The sequence below is a fragment of the Myxine glutinosa genome, chromosome 9 (genome assembly GCF_964187855.1).
Source record: "Myxine glutinosa chromosome 9, kmMyxGlut1.1, whole genome shotgun sequence".
Lineage (NCBI taxonomy): Eukaryota > Metazoa > Chordata > Myxini > Myxiniformes > Myxinidae > Myxine > Myxine glutinosa.
In genome coordinates, this window is record NC_136269.1 from 67,599,967 (window position 1) to 67,617,596 (window position 17,630).

The 17,630-nt window shown below is 46.4% G+C and overlaps 1 protein-coding gene across 1 annotated transcript in view; it reads left to right on the top strand.

Moving 5' to 3' along the window:
- Positions 1-10,262: 10,262 nt before the first annotated feature.
- The window catches only part of ABCC4 (ATP binding cassette subfamily C member 4 (PEL blood group)), a 157,296-nt gene continuing 149,928 nt past the window's right edge, over positions 10,263-17,630 (top strand). The window contains exons 1-2 of the mRNA XM_078784419.1: positions 10,263-10,410; positions 13,955-14,204. Of these exons, the coding sequence (XP_078640545.1) occupies positions 10,325-10,410; positions 13,955-14,204 (336 nt within the window). The 5' untranslated portion in view covers positions 10,263-10,324. The remainder of the gene's footprint in view (positions 10,411-13,954; positions 14,205-17,630) is intronic.

Below are 17,630 nucleotides of genomic sequence, written 5' to 3' on the forward strand. Positions count from 1 at the left end.
CATCTCCCCTCCCCCTCCCCATCCGCCTCCCCCCCTCTTCTCCCCTCCCCCCCCCTCCTCCTCCCCTCCCCCCCGTTCCCCTCCCCTCCCCTTCCCGCTCCCTCGCCCGGCAATGCCGGGTACTTCTGCTAGTATATAATATTGTTATGGTTCTCCACCGCGCTTCTTACCCTTACAAAGGGGGATTAATCCCCTTGTTCTTCCTGGGCTTGGCGGAACAGAGACTTGAAACGCCTCTTCCGGGCAAAACGCAAGGTAGGATTTCGGGACCAAGTCTCGCTTGTACCTAAATCCCTGCGCCGCCACGGAAGCGAGGAAGCAAGTCTCGCACGAGCCACGTGTGATTTGGGTACGCCGAGCGGATTGAGTACCACGTGGTCCGTGCAGTTTTAGTAGTGGAACCCGATTCAAGCGGTTCTATTCGTACCACGCTTAGCCAATGAGGAAATCACAGGAACGATCGAATGGAAAAGGAAGAACACAGGTTTAATTATGATTCCCACACGTATATACAGTGATCGGTGGACGCAGAGACACAGAGCAGCACTTAGTCAGTCTTATCTTACCGCCCAGACTCGGGCCCGTCACACTCACACAGGGAATTGCAGGCAGGTTGATGGTCCGCCCAGACGCGTCGACGTGGTTGTCCAGGAACGGCCCCGTCGGGCTCTCCACGGATGCAGCACGTCCCGCGAAGATGGCAAGCAGGCGGTGGAAGGAACCTCGTCACGTGTCTCCCGAACAAAGGCAGCCGATGAGGTAGAACGGAAAATACGCGTCTCTCAGCGCGGCTGGCGGTTACACAGCCGTTATCACTCGCGTGACTTAACGCACTGTACGCGGCTCGGCCTCCAGCTCAACTGAGCATCACTTTATAATAGCGCGTTTTCCTCCACTCGCTTATCTCTCAATTCCTGCTCATCAACGAGTCCTCTCATCATTCCTTCACTTCATCAGCTAGTCCTCCCGCGCTAGTCCTCCCGCGCTAGTTCTCCTGCGCTGGTCCTCCTGGGGGCTTTGCACGATGGGTTATATAGATACGCCCCGAACCTTCCTGAACCCTCTCGAACCTTCCAACCACGCCCTGTGACGCAGTGCTGCCGCCACAACCTCTGAGCCCTGATTGGCGGCTCGTGCTTACCGTCGGCTCCTCTGCCGCCCTCATTCGGCCCCGCCCTGACCCTCCTAGGCCTGCTCGTGTTAATTTGCCCAAAATGAACCAAAGGCCCAATGAACCAAATTGAACCAAATGAACCAATGCCCTCAAAGGGGCATGAGGCTAGGGAGGCGGGATAGTCAGTAAAAGTAGGACCTATTCTCCTGACTCTACTCAACGCAGAACTAACATAGGAAAAGGACTAAGCTCACAAATACTAAGAAATAACTACACTATCGCGAGGCTACATGTTGCTTGTGTGACTAACTATGAGGGGGAAATTTTAACCTTTATTGTACTGACTGTACAAAACTCAAAACCGCAACAATATATATATATATATATATATATATATATATACTATATATATACGCATACATATTGTGTATACACAGTGCCAATAGAAAGTCCACACCCCCTTTCAGAATTTTCACCTTTTGTTGCCTTGTAGGCTGTTATTAAATTGCACTAAATCAGACTTTTTTCCACCTTTATTTACACATCGTAACCCACAATAGTCTAGTAGGAAGACTAGGTCCCCCTGCACCCCCCGGAGATATACTTCTAATCAGTGTTTCTAGATTGGAAAAAATGTGTAGAAAATGACTAGCTATGGCCCCAAGCTGAAAAAATGTCCCACATACCATTTTTATGCAAATTACTGCTGCCATTATCAAAAAAACGATTTTTGACATATCTCAGCCAATATTGCAGATAATTGAAAAATGAAGGTGTCTAGACCCATGTTTTGAAGGGCATAGATCATGATAGAACTATTCATAACATGATTACATGTGTCTATGGTATACTAGTATGCTAATTAGTGCTTTATTTACAAAATAATCACAGTTTTACGAAATAATAGACTCATATTAAGGTCCGTCTACACAGACGTTAACACAAAGTTTTATTTTTCTAAATATTACAACTGTCAAAATAGTCCTAGCACTCAATGTGACCACTCTTCTCTTGCTTGTTTTAGATAAACATCATTAGCATTAGTGATTCTACACTGAGTCAGTCATCATCATTTTCATCGAAATCGTCAGAGTCAAACTCTTCTTCTCCTTCCTCTTCCTCCTCCTCTTCGTGCTCTCCTGTGTTCAGAAGATCCACCAGTGAGGTTGGTAGGATGGGACCACTGGACCACATTGGTTTCAACAGTCCTTTATCAGTCCTTATCCATCCTTGCTCCTCATAAGGTTTTGGCTTTTCGATGATAGGTTGATCGGCTCTTTTGTACAATGCTACGCGGTGGTTCACACGCTGGATGTGCGGCTTCAGGGCAGACTGGCATGGAGGAAGGCGAGCCAGATCAACCTTGGACTTGGATGTGAGGGTCTTGTCCTCTCCCACCATTTTTCGTAGCAGCTTGGCACGGACAATGTCCACTGATGACTCGCGACTCTGGCCGTACATCATCACTCACACGTTTCTTCCATTGTCTTGTCGACAGCACTGAGTGCCCCTGGTATCATCGAGCGAGCCACTGCGATTGCACCCATAGTAAGCAGGTCCTTGGCCCCTGGGTGCGTGCTTTCCAGATTTGTCAGGTGGACTTCCAGCCAAGTCAGATATCTGTAAAGTACAGAGAGGGAAATACTGTAGACATTTATTGGAATAGCTCCTCTCATAATACATGAACCCAAGTATCAATTAAAATCTACTCAGTGATGGTTATACATTTTACCATGTATGCTACACAAACCTGGAGTAGTTGTGTCCGTCAAAGGCGAAGAAGATATCTGCCATCTCTCCGTTACACTTGTGAAACAGCTGGAGGTTGTTGGTCTTCACAGAGTGGAGGAGCATGAAGACAAGATGGCAGTGGGTAATGAACGACATCCAGAAGGCAGCTGTCTTCCCCAGGTGGCCCTTGCGCACCTTTTCCTCAAAGGCATGGTACTTTTTGATGAGGAGTAGAGTTGAGGGGTCTTTGAGGGTAGCCTGTGTAGTATTGTGGTGAGCTGTTTGCTTCGGAACAGGTGCCTTACAGTCACACAGAGGAGAATGTGCTTTGGTAACTTCCATTTTCCATCTGACACTGCACGGCACAGATCTTGTCCAATGGAGAAGACCAGACGCTTCACCTTTTCTGTCTCGATGCCCTCCTTGCCAGTCATTAGCACGCTGAGAAAGCGGACAAGGTCTGGAGGTAGGATGTCTTCAGGATTGAGCTCCATGTCTTCAGCTGTTGGTGGCCATGGTTGGTCTTTACACTCTCTGAAAGCCTGTAGAATACCCTGGCGAAGTTGGAGGGCAACATTTTGGTTCTTGTTTGTGCTTCCGAGTGTGAATGCTCGTGCGAGAGCATTGGAAACTGTTATGTTTGAGCTGTGCACAAGCCAGAAAGAAATGACATCACATTTGTCATGATCAACCTTCGTGAAGTGGATATGCTCCTTGATTGGGTCATTCTGTAGGCGTTTCAGTAGTTTCTCTGACCGATAATTTGAGTTCTCATATCCATTCAGTTTCAGTTCCTCGACATAGAGCAAGCGCAAGGAAGAAAGCTGTAGAACTTTATTCTGCTGGATGACCTGGGTTTGAATGTGTTCCAGTACTGAGTTGAATGCCTTTTCATGGGCGGCTGACATGCAAGCCTGCTCCTTTGGTGCTTCGGCTCTGTGAATCGCACGCTCATAGTTGTAGAATGCTGTGCGGAAAGCTTTAAAACATGACGGATGGTGTTTGGCCTCACATGCAAAGAGGTCTTTGTTTTTCACCTTTCGATGGAGTCGATAGAGACCCATTTTCTCAGCCCGTGTTTCGATTTGCTCCCATGCATTTTCTTTGTTTTTAAAGGATGGGAAGGTTGTAGGCCTCTCAGTATTGCGATGAGCATCTTTGGTCTCAACTTTCTCACAAAATATACACTCTGGCGGGAAGATGGGTTCAGCAGAACCTCCTGGTTTACGAGGAGAGTGATGCCATGATGAGGTTGATGGCCCTGGTTCTGTATCATCTCCCAGACGATGAAAGTGGCGGACAAAGTGCTTATAACACTTGCTGTGATATCCTACTCTTTCTAGGTCATCAGGAAGAGTTGCCGGGATCTGATCACATACTGATTGCATACGACATGGGGAGTCATGCGGTTGGTTGAGACGTCTATCCCGGATCTTTTGAAGCAGTTGCAGTTTTTCTGAAGCAGATCCTTTAATTTTACGGAGGGGCGTGAAATCCCCATGATCAGACATGGATGGTACATGAAGGATGCATGTAGGAGGAGAGCTTTGGGCTGCAGGTTCTACACTCCGTTTTCTTTTGGGCATGCTTGCTGTCGATGTCTACCATCACTGTTAAATGACAAATAAGAAATCACGAATGATGTTAAAAGTGCCTGTGAAAGGAGGCTCTGAGTTTTCAGTGAGGTAACAGAGGTTCTGAGTCATGTTCTACACTAGGGTACTTTTTAGCTGACTAAACCATGTTTAGTGGCATCAAAAGTGCTAATAGCTAAAACATCTAAATTCTTCCACACTAACGTTAGCTATCTAGGCCAATGAAACATTGTGCTAAGTTACTGTAGCTAGCTCAGCTGTCGTGCCTCTTTCTGGTTCAATTCATATACAGAAGTCAACAGATATGTCTCATGTTTGGCATTAACAAAAGTTTAAGTTACACCGACATTAGGAACATACTGTACATAGATGAGGCTAGCTTTAACGTTAGCTAACATGGTGCTAGCTGGCTCAGCTGTTATTCTGCCTGTTTATGATTTCATGCAGAAACTGAAGTCAAGAGTGTGAGTAACATTATAGTTAGCATCTTACCTGGCTAGATTGGAGGATGAATACCAAGAACAACACACAGATGGAATGGAAGACTGAACTTTCAACTGAGGTATTCAATAACATCAACGTTACCAATTGATACGAGCGCGCGACATTACCAATTGATACGAGCGCGCGAGCGCGCATGTTACATGGATGGAAATGTAAAATGGCAGCTATAGCAGCACTAATTTGGATCTCTAGTCTGTCATTTCTGCACTGTGATTGGATAACATAAAAAAATATGTTTGGGAGTTAACAGCAGGAGTTGGTAGATTTTACGTGGGCTGGGTGAGAAACCTTTAAATAAGCAAGTGAAAATCTCTCGCAATACAAAGTCAATGGTGGGAAGAAAAGTTGAGTGGTACCAATGTTACTGCCAATGTCCCGCCCCTATGCAAGACTCAGGAGCATCTTGTTGACATTTAACCTTGAAAATACCTGGGTTTAGACCCCTTATGTACCATGTTAAGTTATCTGCAGTATTAACGTATCCTTATCATTTGTAAAACTGATTATTTTGTAATTACAGCATTAATATGCATACTAGTATACCATAGACACATGTAATCATGTTATGAATAGTTCTATCATGATCTATGCCCTTCAAAACATGGGTCTAGACACCTTCATTTTTCAATTATCTGCAATATTGGCTGAGATATGTCAAAAATCGTTTTTTTGATAATGGCAGCAGTAATTTGCATAAAAATGGTATGTGGGACATTTTTTCAGCTTGGGGCCATAGCTAGTCATTTTCTACACATTTTTTCCAATCTAGAAACACTGATTAGAAGTATATCTCCGGGGGGTGCAGGGGGACCTAGTCTTCCTACTAGACTACAACTTCCCAGTGAAAAACAAATTCTACAAATTTCAGAAAATTCATTAAAAATACAAATGAGAATATCTTGGTTGGATAAGTGTCCACCCCCCTTATAATAGCAATTGTAAATTAGCTCAGGTGTAACCAATCATCTTCAAAATCACACACCAAGTTAATTGGCCTCGGCCTGTGTTAAATTTTAGTGATTCTGATTCTATTTAGTGAGTTTAGTGAGTAAATGAAATCAGCTGCTCCTATTGGTTTCCTCTGCTGGGTCATGCATTTCACAGCAAGACTCAACCATGATCACCAAGGAGCTTTCAAAAGATCTCCGAGATAAAGTTATGGAAAGGCACAGATCAGGGGATGGGTTTAAAATATTTCAAAGGCCTTGAATATCCCTTGCAGCACAGTCAAGACAATCATTAAGAAGTGGAGGGCATATGGCACCACCAAGACACTGCCTAGATCAGGCTGTCCCTCCAAATGGATGACCAAGCAAGGAGAAGACTGTTCAGAGAGGCCACCAAGAGGCCAATGGCAACTTTGAAAGTGCTACAGGCCTTTATGGCAAAGTGCATGTGACACAAGACTGGCCTGTATGGTAGGGTGGCAGGAAGGAAGCCATTACTCAAAAAAGCCCGCATTGAGTCCTGTTTGAGGTATCCAAAAAAACACTCCAGAGATTCTGAAGCCATGTGGCAAAAGGTTTTGTGGTATTTGGCCTAAATGCAAAATGTTACGTTTGGCACAAACCCAACACAGCACATCACCCAAAGAACACCATCCCGACTGTGAAGCAATGAAGCATTGTGGTGGCAGCATAAGGTTATGCGGATGTTTCTCATCAGGAGAGACTGGGGCACTTGTCAGGAGAGAAGGGCAAATGGATGGGGCAACAACAACAACAACAACAACATGCATTTTAAGGCCATTTTCCCTGCTAGAGCGGGGGTTAGCCTTGCGGTCCCCATGACAATCTTCTCCATTTTGCCCTATTTTCTGCATCTCTCCTTGTTAACCCCCTTGCCCGCATTTCTTCTTCCACCATCTTTAGCCAAGTCTTTCTCGGTCTTCCCCGTCCTCTACTTCCTTCAACATCAATTTCCATCACTCTTCTCAACCAGTCACTTTCATCCTTCCTCAACACATGACCAAACCATCTCAGCCTGTTCCTCTTCACAGCATCAATCACAGGCAATATTCCCATCATCTTTCGCAATTCATCATTTGTCTTCCTCTCTCTCAACGATACTCCGCACATCCATCGAACCATTCGCATTTCCACCCTTTCCAGCCTTCGTTGCTGCTCTACGTTCATTACCCATGTCTCGCTCCCATAAATCATAACACTTCTCACACATGCAGCATACACCTTTCCCTTCAGCTTCAGCGACACTCTCCTCCTCATCAGCACGCCACTCAGTTCCCGAAACTTCTTCCATGCACATCTCACTCGAGCAACCGTTGCCGAGTCTGATCCACCTTCTCCATTCAGCATGTCTCCGAGGTAGCAAAATGTTTTCACACCTTCCAGCTTCACGCCGTCTCCAAGATCCAACTCAACATTTCCTCCATCTGCAGCTCCCTCTGTGCACACCTTACATTTGAATGTAGCTTCCACACTGGTAAATGACCCTCTCAGACCACTACATTTTTGATGAACCCACTCAGCGCACATTGTACATTGAATGGAGTTCACTCCGACACCCTTCCTGCACACAGCACATGGCCACTTCCCAGTTCTTTCCACCTCACCACATGCTTTACCACTTGCCATCACCTTCGTCTTTCCGATATTCACCTTCAGACCTTTTGTCTCCATACATTCCTTCCACTTGTTCATCTTTTCCTTCAGTCCATCCATACTTTCCGCAATCAACACCAGATCATCTGCATACAACAACTCCCACGGTAAACCCTCCTTTACGTTCTGAGCCAGCACCTCCATCACAGCTACAAATAGTAGTGGACTTAGTACCGACCCCTGATGCACTCCCACCTTCACCTCAAACTCACCACTGTTCCCGTCCTTCGTCCTTACAGCTGTGCGCGCTCTTTTGTACATTGCCATCACTACTCTGATCAACCATTCCTCCACTCCTAACTTCCTCAATGCCCATGTCAATACTTTGCATGGAACCCTATCGAATGCTTTCTCCAGATCAACAAACCCAAAAAACAACTTCTTCCTCTTCTCCATGTACTTCTCCTGCAACTGCCTCACAATGAAAAGCACATCTGTCGTTCCTCTTCCTGGCATAAATCCAAACTGCATTTCGTCGATCTTCACTTTCTTCCTTATCCTCCTCTCCAACACCGTTTCCAATACCTTCATTCCATGCTCCAATAACTTTATCGCTCGGTACGAGCCACACTCCAGAGGGTCACCTTTCCCCTTGTATAGAGGGACAAGCGTACTCGGTTCCCAATCCACTGGAATGCGGCCTTCTTTCACCACCAGATTACAGATCTCTGTCATTCTCTTCACACCCCAACTTCCTGCTGCCTTCAACATATCTCCCACAACTCCCGTCGGCCCTCCCGCTTTTCCACTCTTCATTGCTTTTATCGCTTCCTCAACTTCCTTCTCAGTTATCTTCTCTGCCGGTCCTAAAACTGGGTTACTCTCTATGTTGCCATCCCATTCATTCTCTGTATTCAACAGCATTTCCATATATCTTTTCCATCTTCCTTTAATTCCATCTGGGTCGACAACGATTTGTCCCACTTCATCCTTCAAGCAACTCACACCCATCACATCACACCTCTCTTTCGCTATGTGCTTTGCAATCCTGAATACTGCTTTCTGACCCTCTTCCGAATCCAAGCGTTCTCCGAACATTTTCCTACATGCCTCCTGCGCCTTTGCTACCTCTTTCTTTGCAGCCTTCCTGGCTGCCTTATAACTTTCATGCTCTGCTGTTTCTGCTCCCGTACCCTTCGCCTTCTGCCACTCCTTGAACTTCTTCCTCTTCTCATCAATCCTCTTTCCAACTTCATCATCCCACCACCATGTTTCCGAGTGCCTCGGTGGTCCTTTTGTCCATCCACATACCTCACCAATGGCTCCCAACAGACTAGCTTTCATTGACATCCAACCACTTTCAAGCTCAACCACATCATCCTCTACCCTACTCAGCCTCTCTTTTAATGCCTCCCTTACTGCCACCTCTTTCAACCTCCACACCTTCATTCTCGGTTGGTACTTCACCCGCCGAGCTCTCCTCGCACCTTTCACCCTTACGTCGCAGACAACCAAATGGTGCTGTGAAACAGCCTCCTCCCCCGGGATCACCTTTGTGTCCCGGAGGTGCCCCCTATCTCGCCTACGCACCATCAGGTAGTCAACGGTTGTCGTCGACCCACCTGATGTGTATGTAACAAGCTTATTATCCTCTTTCTGGAACTGAGTATTACAAATCAACAAATCAGCTCCATCAGCAAACTCCAAAATCCTTTCACCTTCTCCATTTGTCACACCATATCCGTAACCCCCATGAACTCCCTCAAAACCATCCATACTCCTTCCCACATGTCCATTCAGGTCTCCTCCCACCACAACAACTTCCTCATCTTTCACGTTTTCCATCAGCTTCTCTATCGCACACCAGAACTTGTCCTTCTCTTCATTGCTTTGACCAACCTGCGGAGCATATCCCGAGATGACGTTCACCAAGAGCTTTCCAATCATCATTTTCACCATCCTCAACCTTTCACTCACTCTAGTCACACTCACCACACTGTCTACAAACTCCTCAGAAAACAGGACACCAACACCATTCACGCCCTCCGGGCACCCTTGGCAAATGGATGGGGCAAAACACAGAAAAAGCCTCGGGGAAAACCTGCTGCTCTCTGCACGAAAGCTGAAGTTCACCTTTCATCATGACAATGACCCGACGCACACAGCCAAAGCTACACTGGAGTGGCTAAGGAACAAAAAGATAAATGTCCTTGAGTGGCCCAGTCAGAGTCCCAACCTCAATCCAATCGAAAATCTGTGGCATTACTAGAAGATTGCTGTCCATCAACACTCCCCACACAACTTGACTGAGCTTGAACAGAAGAATGAGCAAATATTGCCCAATCAAGGCTGCTTGCTTGCTGCCAAAGGTGCTTCCACCAAATATTAGCTCAGGAGGGTGGACACTTATACAACCAATATATTCTAGTTTTGTGTTTATAATAAATTTTCTGAAATTTGCAGAATTTGTTTTTCACTTGGAAGTTGTGGGTTACCATGTGTAAATAAAGGTGGAAAAAGTCGTATTTAATGCAATTTCATTCCAGGTTATAAGGCAACAAAAGATGAAACATTTTAAAGGGAGGGGAAGGGGGCGGTAGACTTTCTCGAGGCACTGTATGTAATACATGTCTGTGTATGAAAAAATTTTTTAAAGTTGAGCTTTCTTGTAAATTATTGCCATGTTTGTAAATTCTCTCGTTTGAAGTAACATTAAATATGCATCCTTTTTCAATTTTGTGAATTATGTTTGTCTTCTTTTTTTGGCTTTCCCTTGCAGGAGAAAAACTGCAATATTCACAGACAACCGCATCCGCACAATGAGTGAAGTGATTTCAGGAATGCGAATAATCAAGATGTACACGTGGGAGAGGTCATTCTCACAGCTTGTCGACTTTATGCGCAAGTGAGTTTGTTGTGGAAGTGCCTTGGATCTATAGAGAAGGTCGGAGGGGGGAGGGGGAGGGGTGGGAGGGTAGAAGGGATTTGGGAGGGGTACTTAAAGCAGTCTTAAAAGATGAACAGTGCGATTGGGAAGCACACATTTAATGCGGTATTAAAATATTAACTTGACGTCTCTCACCCATGACAGGCTCCACCACGGTTATATCAGAAGGAGCTGATTTGTCACATGGTCACTGATTGTTTAACCCCAATATGGGGCCATTCAAAAATCATGTAACGCTATTTTTTAGGGAGTCGCACACCATGTGTGCTGACAGGCTTGATTAATCCTTACTAATAATTCTTATTCGACATAGATTAGATTTTTCAGGGTACCTCATCGTGAGTAACACTCAACTCAAACAAAGCCAATGGAAATGTGACACAAAAACCCAGCCAGTATATAATCAGTAGAGGCCTACAGGCCTGTCTTAAGCCAACCAAAAATAATATGATGGCCAAATTATTTTATATGGGTGCCATGGCCAGAGTGGGTGGCGTAAAGCGAAAAATGTGGGTGGGGTCCGACCAATGGGTGCACAATTCAAAAATCAATCCCCAACAACAACAACAACCAAGTGGAGCTCTTGTAGACTTGTGACATCGCAGGTAAAATACCAAAATTTGCTATTCCATGTTCATGTTTACTCTTAACAGGGCATGAGTTGGTTAATTCTACACTGTCTTGAATTGCCACACAGAAGGAAGAAAGTTGAGAAGACTGCCTCAAAAGACATGGATTGAAAATAGCAAGAACGATATGGAATGTTTGGGTTTGCATGAAATTGACGCGATCGATAGATCAGTACGGAGAATGCCATCATTTGACCAATCCCTTGAAAAAAAGGAGGGAAACATTTGTTACCTCTGCCACCGAAGGTGGATGGAGGTTATGTATTCATTCACCCTTGTTTGTCTGTTTGTTACTTGCAAAATCGAAAATTCTCAAGTATATTGATTGGTCTGTCTGTTTGTCTGTCTGTCTGCCTGTATGTCAACCGCCTACAGGTTGCATTATACTCCAATCTTCACGAAGCTTAACACCTGGTTGAGGTAGTCATATGCAAGAAAGATATTGTTTTCAAGGTCAATTGGGCAAAGATCAAGGTCACATAAATCGTCAATTTTCATCTAGTTTACTTGATATCAATGTATGCCTATATATATAAAACCGAAAAACACGGTCGTCTGTCCGTCCATGAAACTGTCCATAAAGCCATGTGACTATATGTCTATTAATTGCGTACTGTTTGAACGTTGTTTGCTTCCTGCCTATTAATTATGTAGTCTATCAATTATGTACTATTGGAATACTGTATACCTTTCGACCCTTTAGACTGCTGAAAGCCTTTATAACTTAAAGACCCTGAAGACCCCGAAGACACAAAAGATCCTGAAGACCCAAAATATCCAAAATACCCTTGAAGACCCCGAAGATCCAAATGACCCTGAAGACCCAAAAGACCTGAAGACCCAAAATACCCCGAGGATCGTCTATCCGTCTGTCCATCCGTCCGTCCCGAAACTACCTCAGTTTTGGGGCTAGTCCCGCCAAACCTGTCATGCAGATGCGTTTGGACACAGAGCTGGTGCGGGGCGAAGCATTAGGATGACAACGAGGAGATGGCAATGAGTAGATGCCATCGTTGTTTCTAAAACCATCCGTGTCAGCGACCAAGCAGAGAGGGAGAACTGATATGCGATCTTGAACCATTCTGTTCTCCTCAGTCCCGTCGTTCACGATGCGCATGTGTGGATGCAGCTTTTTCCCCCTCTGGACCTGCCTTCCAGCATGCGTCTTGCAATTGGCAATTGGCCGCTCATTGTCAGTGGGTGGCTACTGATTTCAGGCCTTTCTTCCCTTCTCCAGGGCTCCACAATTCCCTCCTCCATCCTGGCCTACAGCCCTTCAGCAAATGGCCTGTGTTGTTTCCATGTAAAGTGGGAAGAGCTTTCCATTTGTCTTTCTGCCCTCAAGTCCCCCACATTGCCTCCCCTGTACAGAAGGTCTTATGCAGTACTCTTTACACTATTTTACTCTAAGATTACAATCGCCTTCTTTTCAGTGCACATATTACATACCACTTACTGTATCTCTGACAGTTCCTTAATACAGGTGTAACTTTAACCTAATCAAGCACATGGACAAAGCTATTCTTAGCATATTCTAACTGAGGATCCACCCTCCCCTCCTCCTCCCCCCCCCCCCCCCCCCAACCCCCTTCCACGTCACAATACTCTCAGATATTTATATGCACCTAACGCTTTATCTTCTTTCACCAACTCTTCAGGAAAGACACCAATGAAACAAAAAACAAGAAAGAGCAATCGGAGATTGCAGACCCTCTCCAGGATGTGTGGTTTTGTCCTTTGGGTCCGAGGGGTCTTTTGTGTCTTTTGGGTCCTCTGGGTGGTTTGGGTCATCTGGGTGTTTTTGGCCAATTGGTACTGGGTCCTGACCAATGTAAAATCAGTTAATAGGGCAATGGGCCACCATGGGTGATCAGTACAGCCTGTAAACGCTGTGGCATAGAGTCCGACAGCGTTTGGAATTCTGCAGGATGGATGCGGCACCATTCGTCCATGAAAAAGTCAATCAATTCACACCTGTTTGATGGAGGTAGAAAATGCTGTCTCAGACGTCGTTCCAGAATATGCCATAAATACTCGATTAGGTTCAGATCTAGTGACTGAGAAGGTTATGACATATGGATAATATCAGTGTCATGCTCATCAAACCATTGGGTGACCACACTTGCTTTGTGGATGGCGGTGTTGGAGAGGGGGGGGGCGGGGGGGAGGCGTCTCCTCATACAGCCATGCTAGCCATAATTATAGGCAACCAGGCCTGTACAGAATTGTTATACATGATTATAAGCATGCTGGGATGCTATTTGCTTAATTAACACATTTGCTTACTTAACACATGGGCTCCAACTGTGTGGAAGCCATTGCTTGGTGTACTTCATTTACCCAGGTGCTTCCATTTTGTTGTCCGCTATCTGTACATAAGTGATAAAATCTTGTAATATGACTACACGTCTCTATATCGTCCGTAGGTGGCGTTGTATGTAACAGTTTGTTGTCCATGTTAGTGTTTGTTCAATACAATATTTAAATATTCTTCTGCACCTCTCAAATTGTTTGTGCAGATATCTTAACTTTTGGTGATCTCTCAACTTTAACTGCTACAATGCACATGCACCACACTTGTATACTCGATTCAAAATGCTTCTTTTTCTGTGTTTGCCTGTCTCTTTGTCTGTCTGTGTAGTACACATTTGGCTGGAGTACTGTAATACCCCAGTCTTCAACTTTGCACTTCAGCCTGGAATCTAACACAAACTGGACAGCCCAAAAGCACAGTTATTACTTCCTGAGCCATCATAGCAGCTTACTACTTCCTTCCTGAGCGATTGCATTACTACCCTTTCTATAATACTTTTATGTCTGAGCATGTTTGTTGGTTGAAACACTTGTTTAACAGCATTGCTAACTGCATGCAGGCTGGAGGTGGCAAAAATACTGAAAACGTCTAACCTGCGAGGCATGAATATGGCGTGGTTCTTTGTTGCATCGAAGCTTATCGTGTACTTCACTTTCGTGACCTATGCCTTGGAGGGCGAAACCATTACAGCACGTAGAGTGTTCGTGGCAGTGTCTTTCTACAACTCTGTCCGTCTCACTGTCACACTTTTCTTCCCCAATGCCATCCAGACCACGTTTGAAGCCATCATCAGCATCAAACGAATCAAGGTTTGTTATAATTGTTGTAAGAATCAGAGTTACATCATTGGCTCAGATCATGAGTTTAATATCATTCGATCCCTAACAATACCTGTAAAGAGAACCAGCGAACATCATATCAATATTCAGCATACATCTGAACTCGTAATGAGTTTACATATGAGCACAAGCAAGCCGTAACAAAGTGGCGGTACGTACCATATAGTTATGCACCAGCATAGCATACAGTTAATGTCTCAGGTATGATCATAGCGCTGAATGACCGAGTTCTTATAATGGCCGCGTAGCGGGCAAATGACGCATGACACCTGGGTTCAGATGTTCGACAGAATTTCATGACATTCTCCCCGGCGTTAAATCTACACGACCTAGAGGGGTGAAAGCAAGCAGAATAGCAGTATAGAAACTCAGGTAGCAAAAGAGTACATAGCAGCAAGTCATGTCAGTCCCAGCCGTAGCGATCGGGGCGTCGAGTTTCTCTTCCGATGCGTGTTCGGTAATCATCGGGAGCGTCAACCGTGAGACCAAATTCCCCCACGTCGGATGAAACGCCTATCTCGGGAGACGGCGGCGGCGGCTCAAGGCCGACCGGGTCGGGCGTGTGCCGGAGCGGAGCCAACGGTGAATTCCCCATCAACGGGTCCCCCTGGCTGAATTCCGGCTGAACGGTATCCCCGCACGGAGCAAGAGGACGCACCGAGACTGTGGACTCGTGTCCATTTGGCAGCAGCACTCGAGCGTGCTCGGGATTGGCTTGGAGAATGTGAACCTTGTCGACAAGCGGGTCATATTTACTTTGACGAACAGCGCGTTTGAGAAAAGCCGGTCCGGGCTCAGCTAGCCAGCTCGGCAAAGGTCGAACAGCCCCAGAACGGCGCGAGTAACGAAACAGACGGTCGTGAGGAGTTTGATTAGTAGCTGTGAATAATAAAGTCCTGATCAAGTTTAACGCCCCGTGCACCATCCAGGTCCATCGGTCCAGTCCTAATCCGCGAGACTTAAGGCTCAGAGTAATGGCCTTCCATATAATGCCATTAAATCTTTCCACCTGACCGTTTGCCTGTGGCCTGTACGGGGTAGTATAGCTTGAAGCTATATTGCGTTGGAGCAAAAAGGTCCTCACATCCTGGGCCAGAAACACAGCACCTCGATCGGTGTGTACGTAAGCCTGATTCCCGAAAATGGAGAACAAAATCTGCAGACACCGGATAACCGCCGCAGGGGACATATCATTGCACGGGAAAGCAAAAGGGAATCTGGAGAACTCATCAACTATCATGAGGAGATAGCGAGAGCTATCCGAGGCCGGTAGGCTAGGACTAGCAGGGAGACACGAAGCCGGTAGAGGCCCTTTGAAGTCCATTGCCAATCTCTCCCAAGGCCGAGTAGCCTGAATCAGTGTATCCATTGGCGGTTTGTAGAAACGAGGTTTGAGTTCAGCACAAACGGAACAAGTGCGACACAGCTGCCGAATGTCCGCAACAGAGTAGGGCAAATTGTGACTGTGCACATAATGAGCGAAACGCGTCACTCCGGGATGGCACAATGTTTCATGAAGAACACGCAGATCCTCAAAGGAGGTTAGACTCGCACATACCGAAGGGCGTGATAATGCGTCAGGGGAGAGATTATCCCGCCCTGGGTGATACTTAATCGTGAAGCAAAAATCGGCTAGCTCTATCCGCCAGCGAGTGATCTTTTCGTTCTTAATGCGTTGGGCATGGCGCGTGTCGTACATGAAAGCGACGCTTTGCTGATCAGTAATGACCTCAAAACATTTGCCAAGCAGATAGGGTCTCCAACGCCTAATAGACTCAACGATGGCGTACGCTTCCTTCTCGACAGATGAATGACGTTTCTCCACGGAGGAGAGAGTCCTTGAAAAGAAGGCTACAGGTCGCCCCCCTTGAGAGAGCGTGGCAGCTATCGTGTGGTCGGACGCATCGCTTTCCAAAACAAAGCGTTGACTGTCATCGATAGATGACACAGCGGCGCCAGCTATGTTGGACTTCAGGCCATGGAAAGCGGCCTTGGCGGCATGACCCATGGGGAACACTTTGCAATCTACAAGCGGGCGGAGCTTTTCAGAAAAATTTGAACCCATTTCGAGTAATGTGCAAATAGTCTGAGGACACGCTTCAACGAAGTGCGATCATGTGGTGGGGCCATGTCGAGCAAAGGTCGCAGCTGCTCATTGTCTGGAGTGATAGTGCCCTGGGTCACAATGTACCCCAGGAGATCTATCGTGCGGGCGGAATAGCGACATTTAGCCTCGTTCAGAGTTAGCCGATACGTGCACGCAACCTGGAGGAAACGCTGCAAATTAGCATCATGATGGGCCTGATCGTACCCACAAACTGTTAGATTGTCCAGGTAAACAAAGACATCGGTTAAGTGTTCCTTAGCGATTGTCATTTATGGCCCTTTGAAAGCATGCCACCCCGTTTGTGACCCCAAAGGGTAATCAAGTGAACTGGTAGTGGTACAACCTCTGTCCGGATTCAAACCCGGTGTAGATGTGATCGGCCTCCGCGATAGGTATCTGATGATACGCGCTGCGGAGATCTAATGTGCTGTAGATCGAGTACTGGGCCACCTGCCGAACCAGGGAATCCAATCCCGGGAGTGGGTAGGCGTCCAGTTGCGTAAACCGATTAATCGTCTGCGAGTAGTCGATTACCATGCGTTTGCGATGATTTTCTGTCTGGACTACCAGAACTTGAGCCCTCCAAGGCGATCGACTAGGTTCGATTATACCCTCCTTCAGAAGTCGGCTAGTTTCCTCCGCTATAAATTGCGTGTCAGCCCGCGAGTATCGTCGCGATTTAACGGCAACCGGGGTGCAGTCAGGAGTCAAATTTGGAAACAGCGTCAGGGGTTCAATTTCCATCCCGGCCAGAGCACACACAGAGAGAGTATTGTCACCTCCAAATTCCATTTCCAAGCGTCCATGTCGACGGAGAAAATCGTGACCTTGTAGCACTTCTGCACATAACGTTGGTTAAAACCATTAAATGCACATCCGGAAACATTCGGCCATTGATCACTAGCTTCAGCCGGCATTCGCCTTTGGTACGTAGCCAAAGAGCTTGGGAAGCCATGAAAATCCTGCGCGTTGTCCCGAGAATCGGCCAGCCATGCTTCTGGACGAGCCGCAAGTCAACATAGCTATCAGTAGAGCCCGTGTCGATCAAGGCATTGGCCATCTGCCCCTCAATCATGACAGGAATAACAGCGTTGGTTAACTCGGGTGGACCTGTAGTTGTTGAAACATCCAGAGGGGCGATCGAGCCACGCGCGCAGGTCCGACGCCAGCTAATGTCGAGCATGGCGTAGCTTGCGAAACATCCAGAGGTGGCGATCGAGCCACACGTGTAGGTCCGACGCCAGCTAGCGTCGAGCGTGAAATCGCCGCGGGCGATGTTTCCGTCAAGG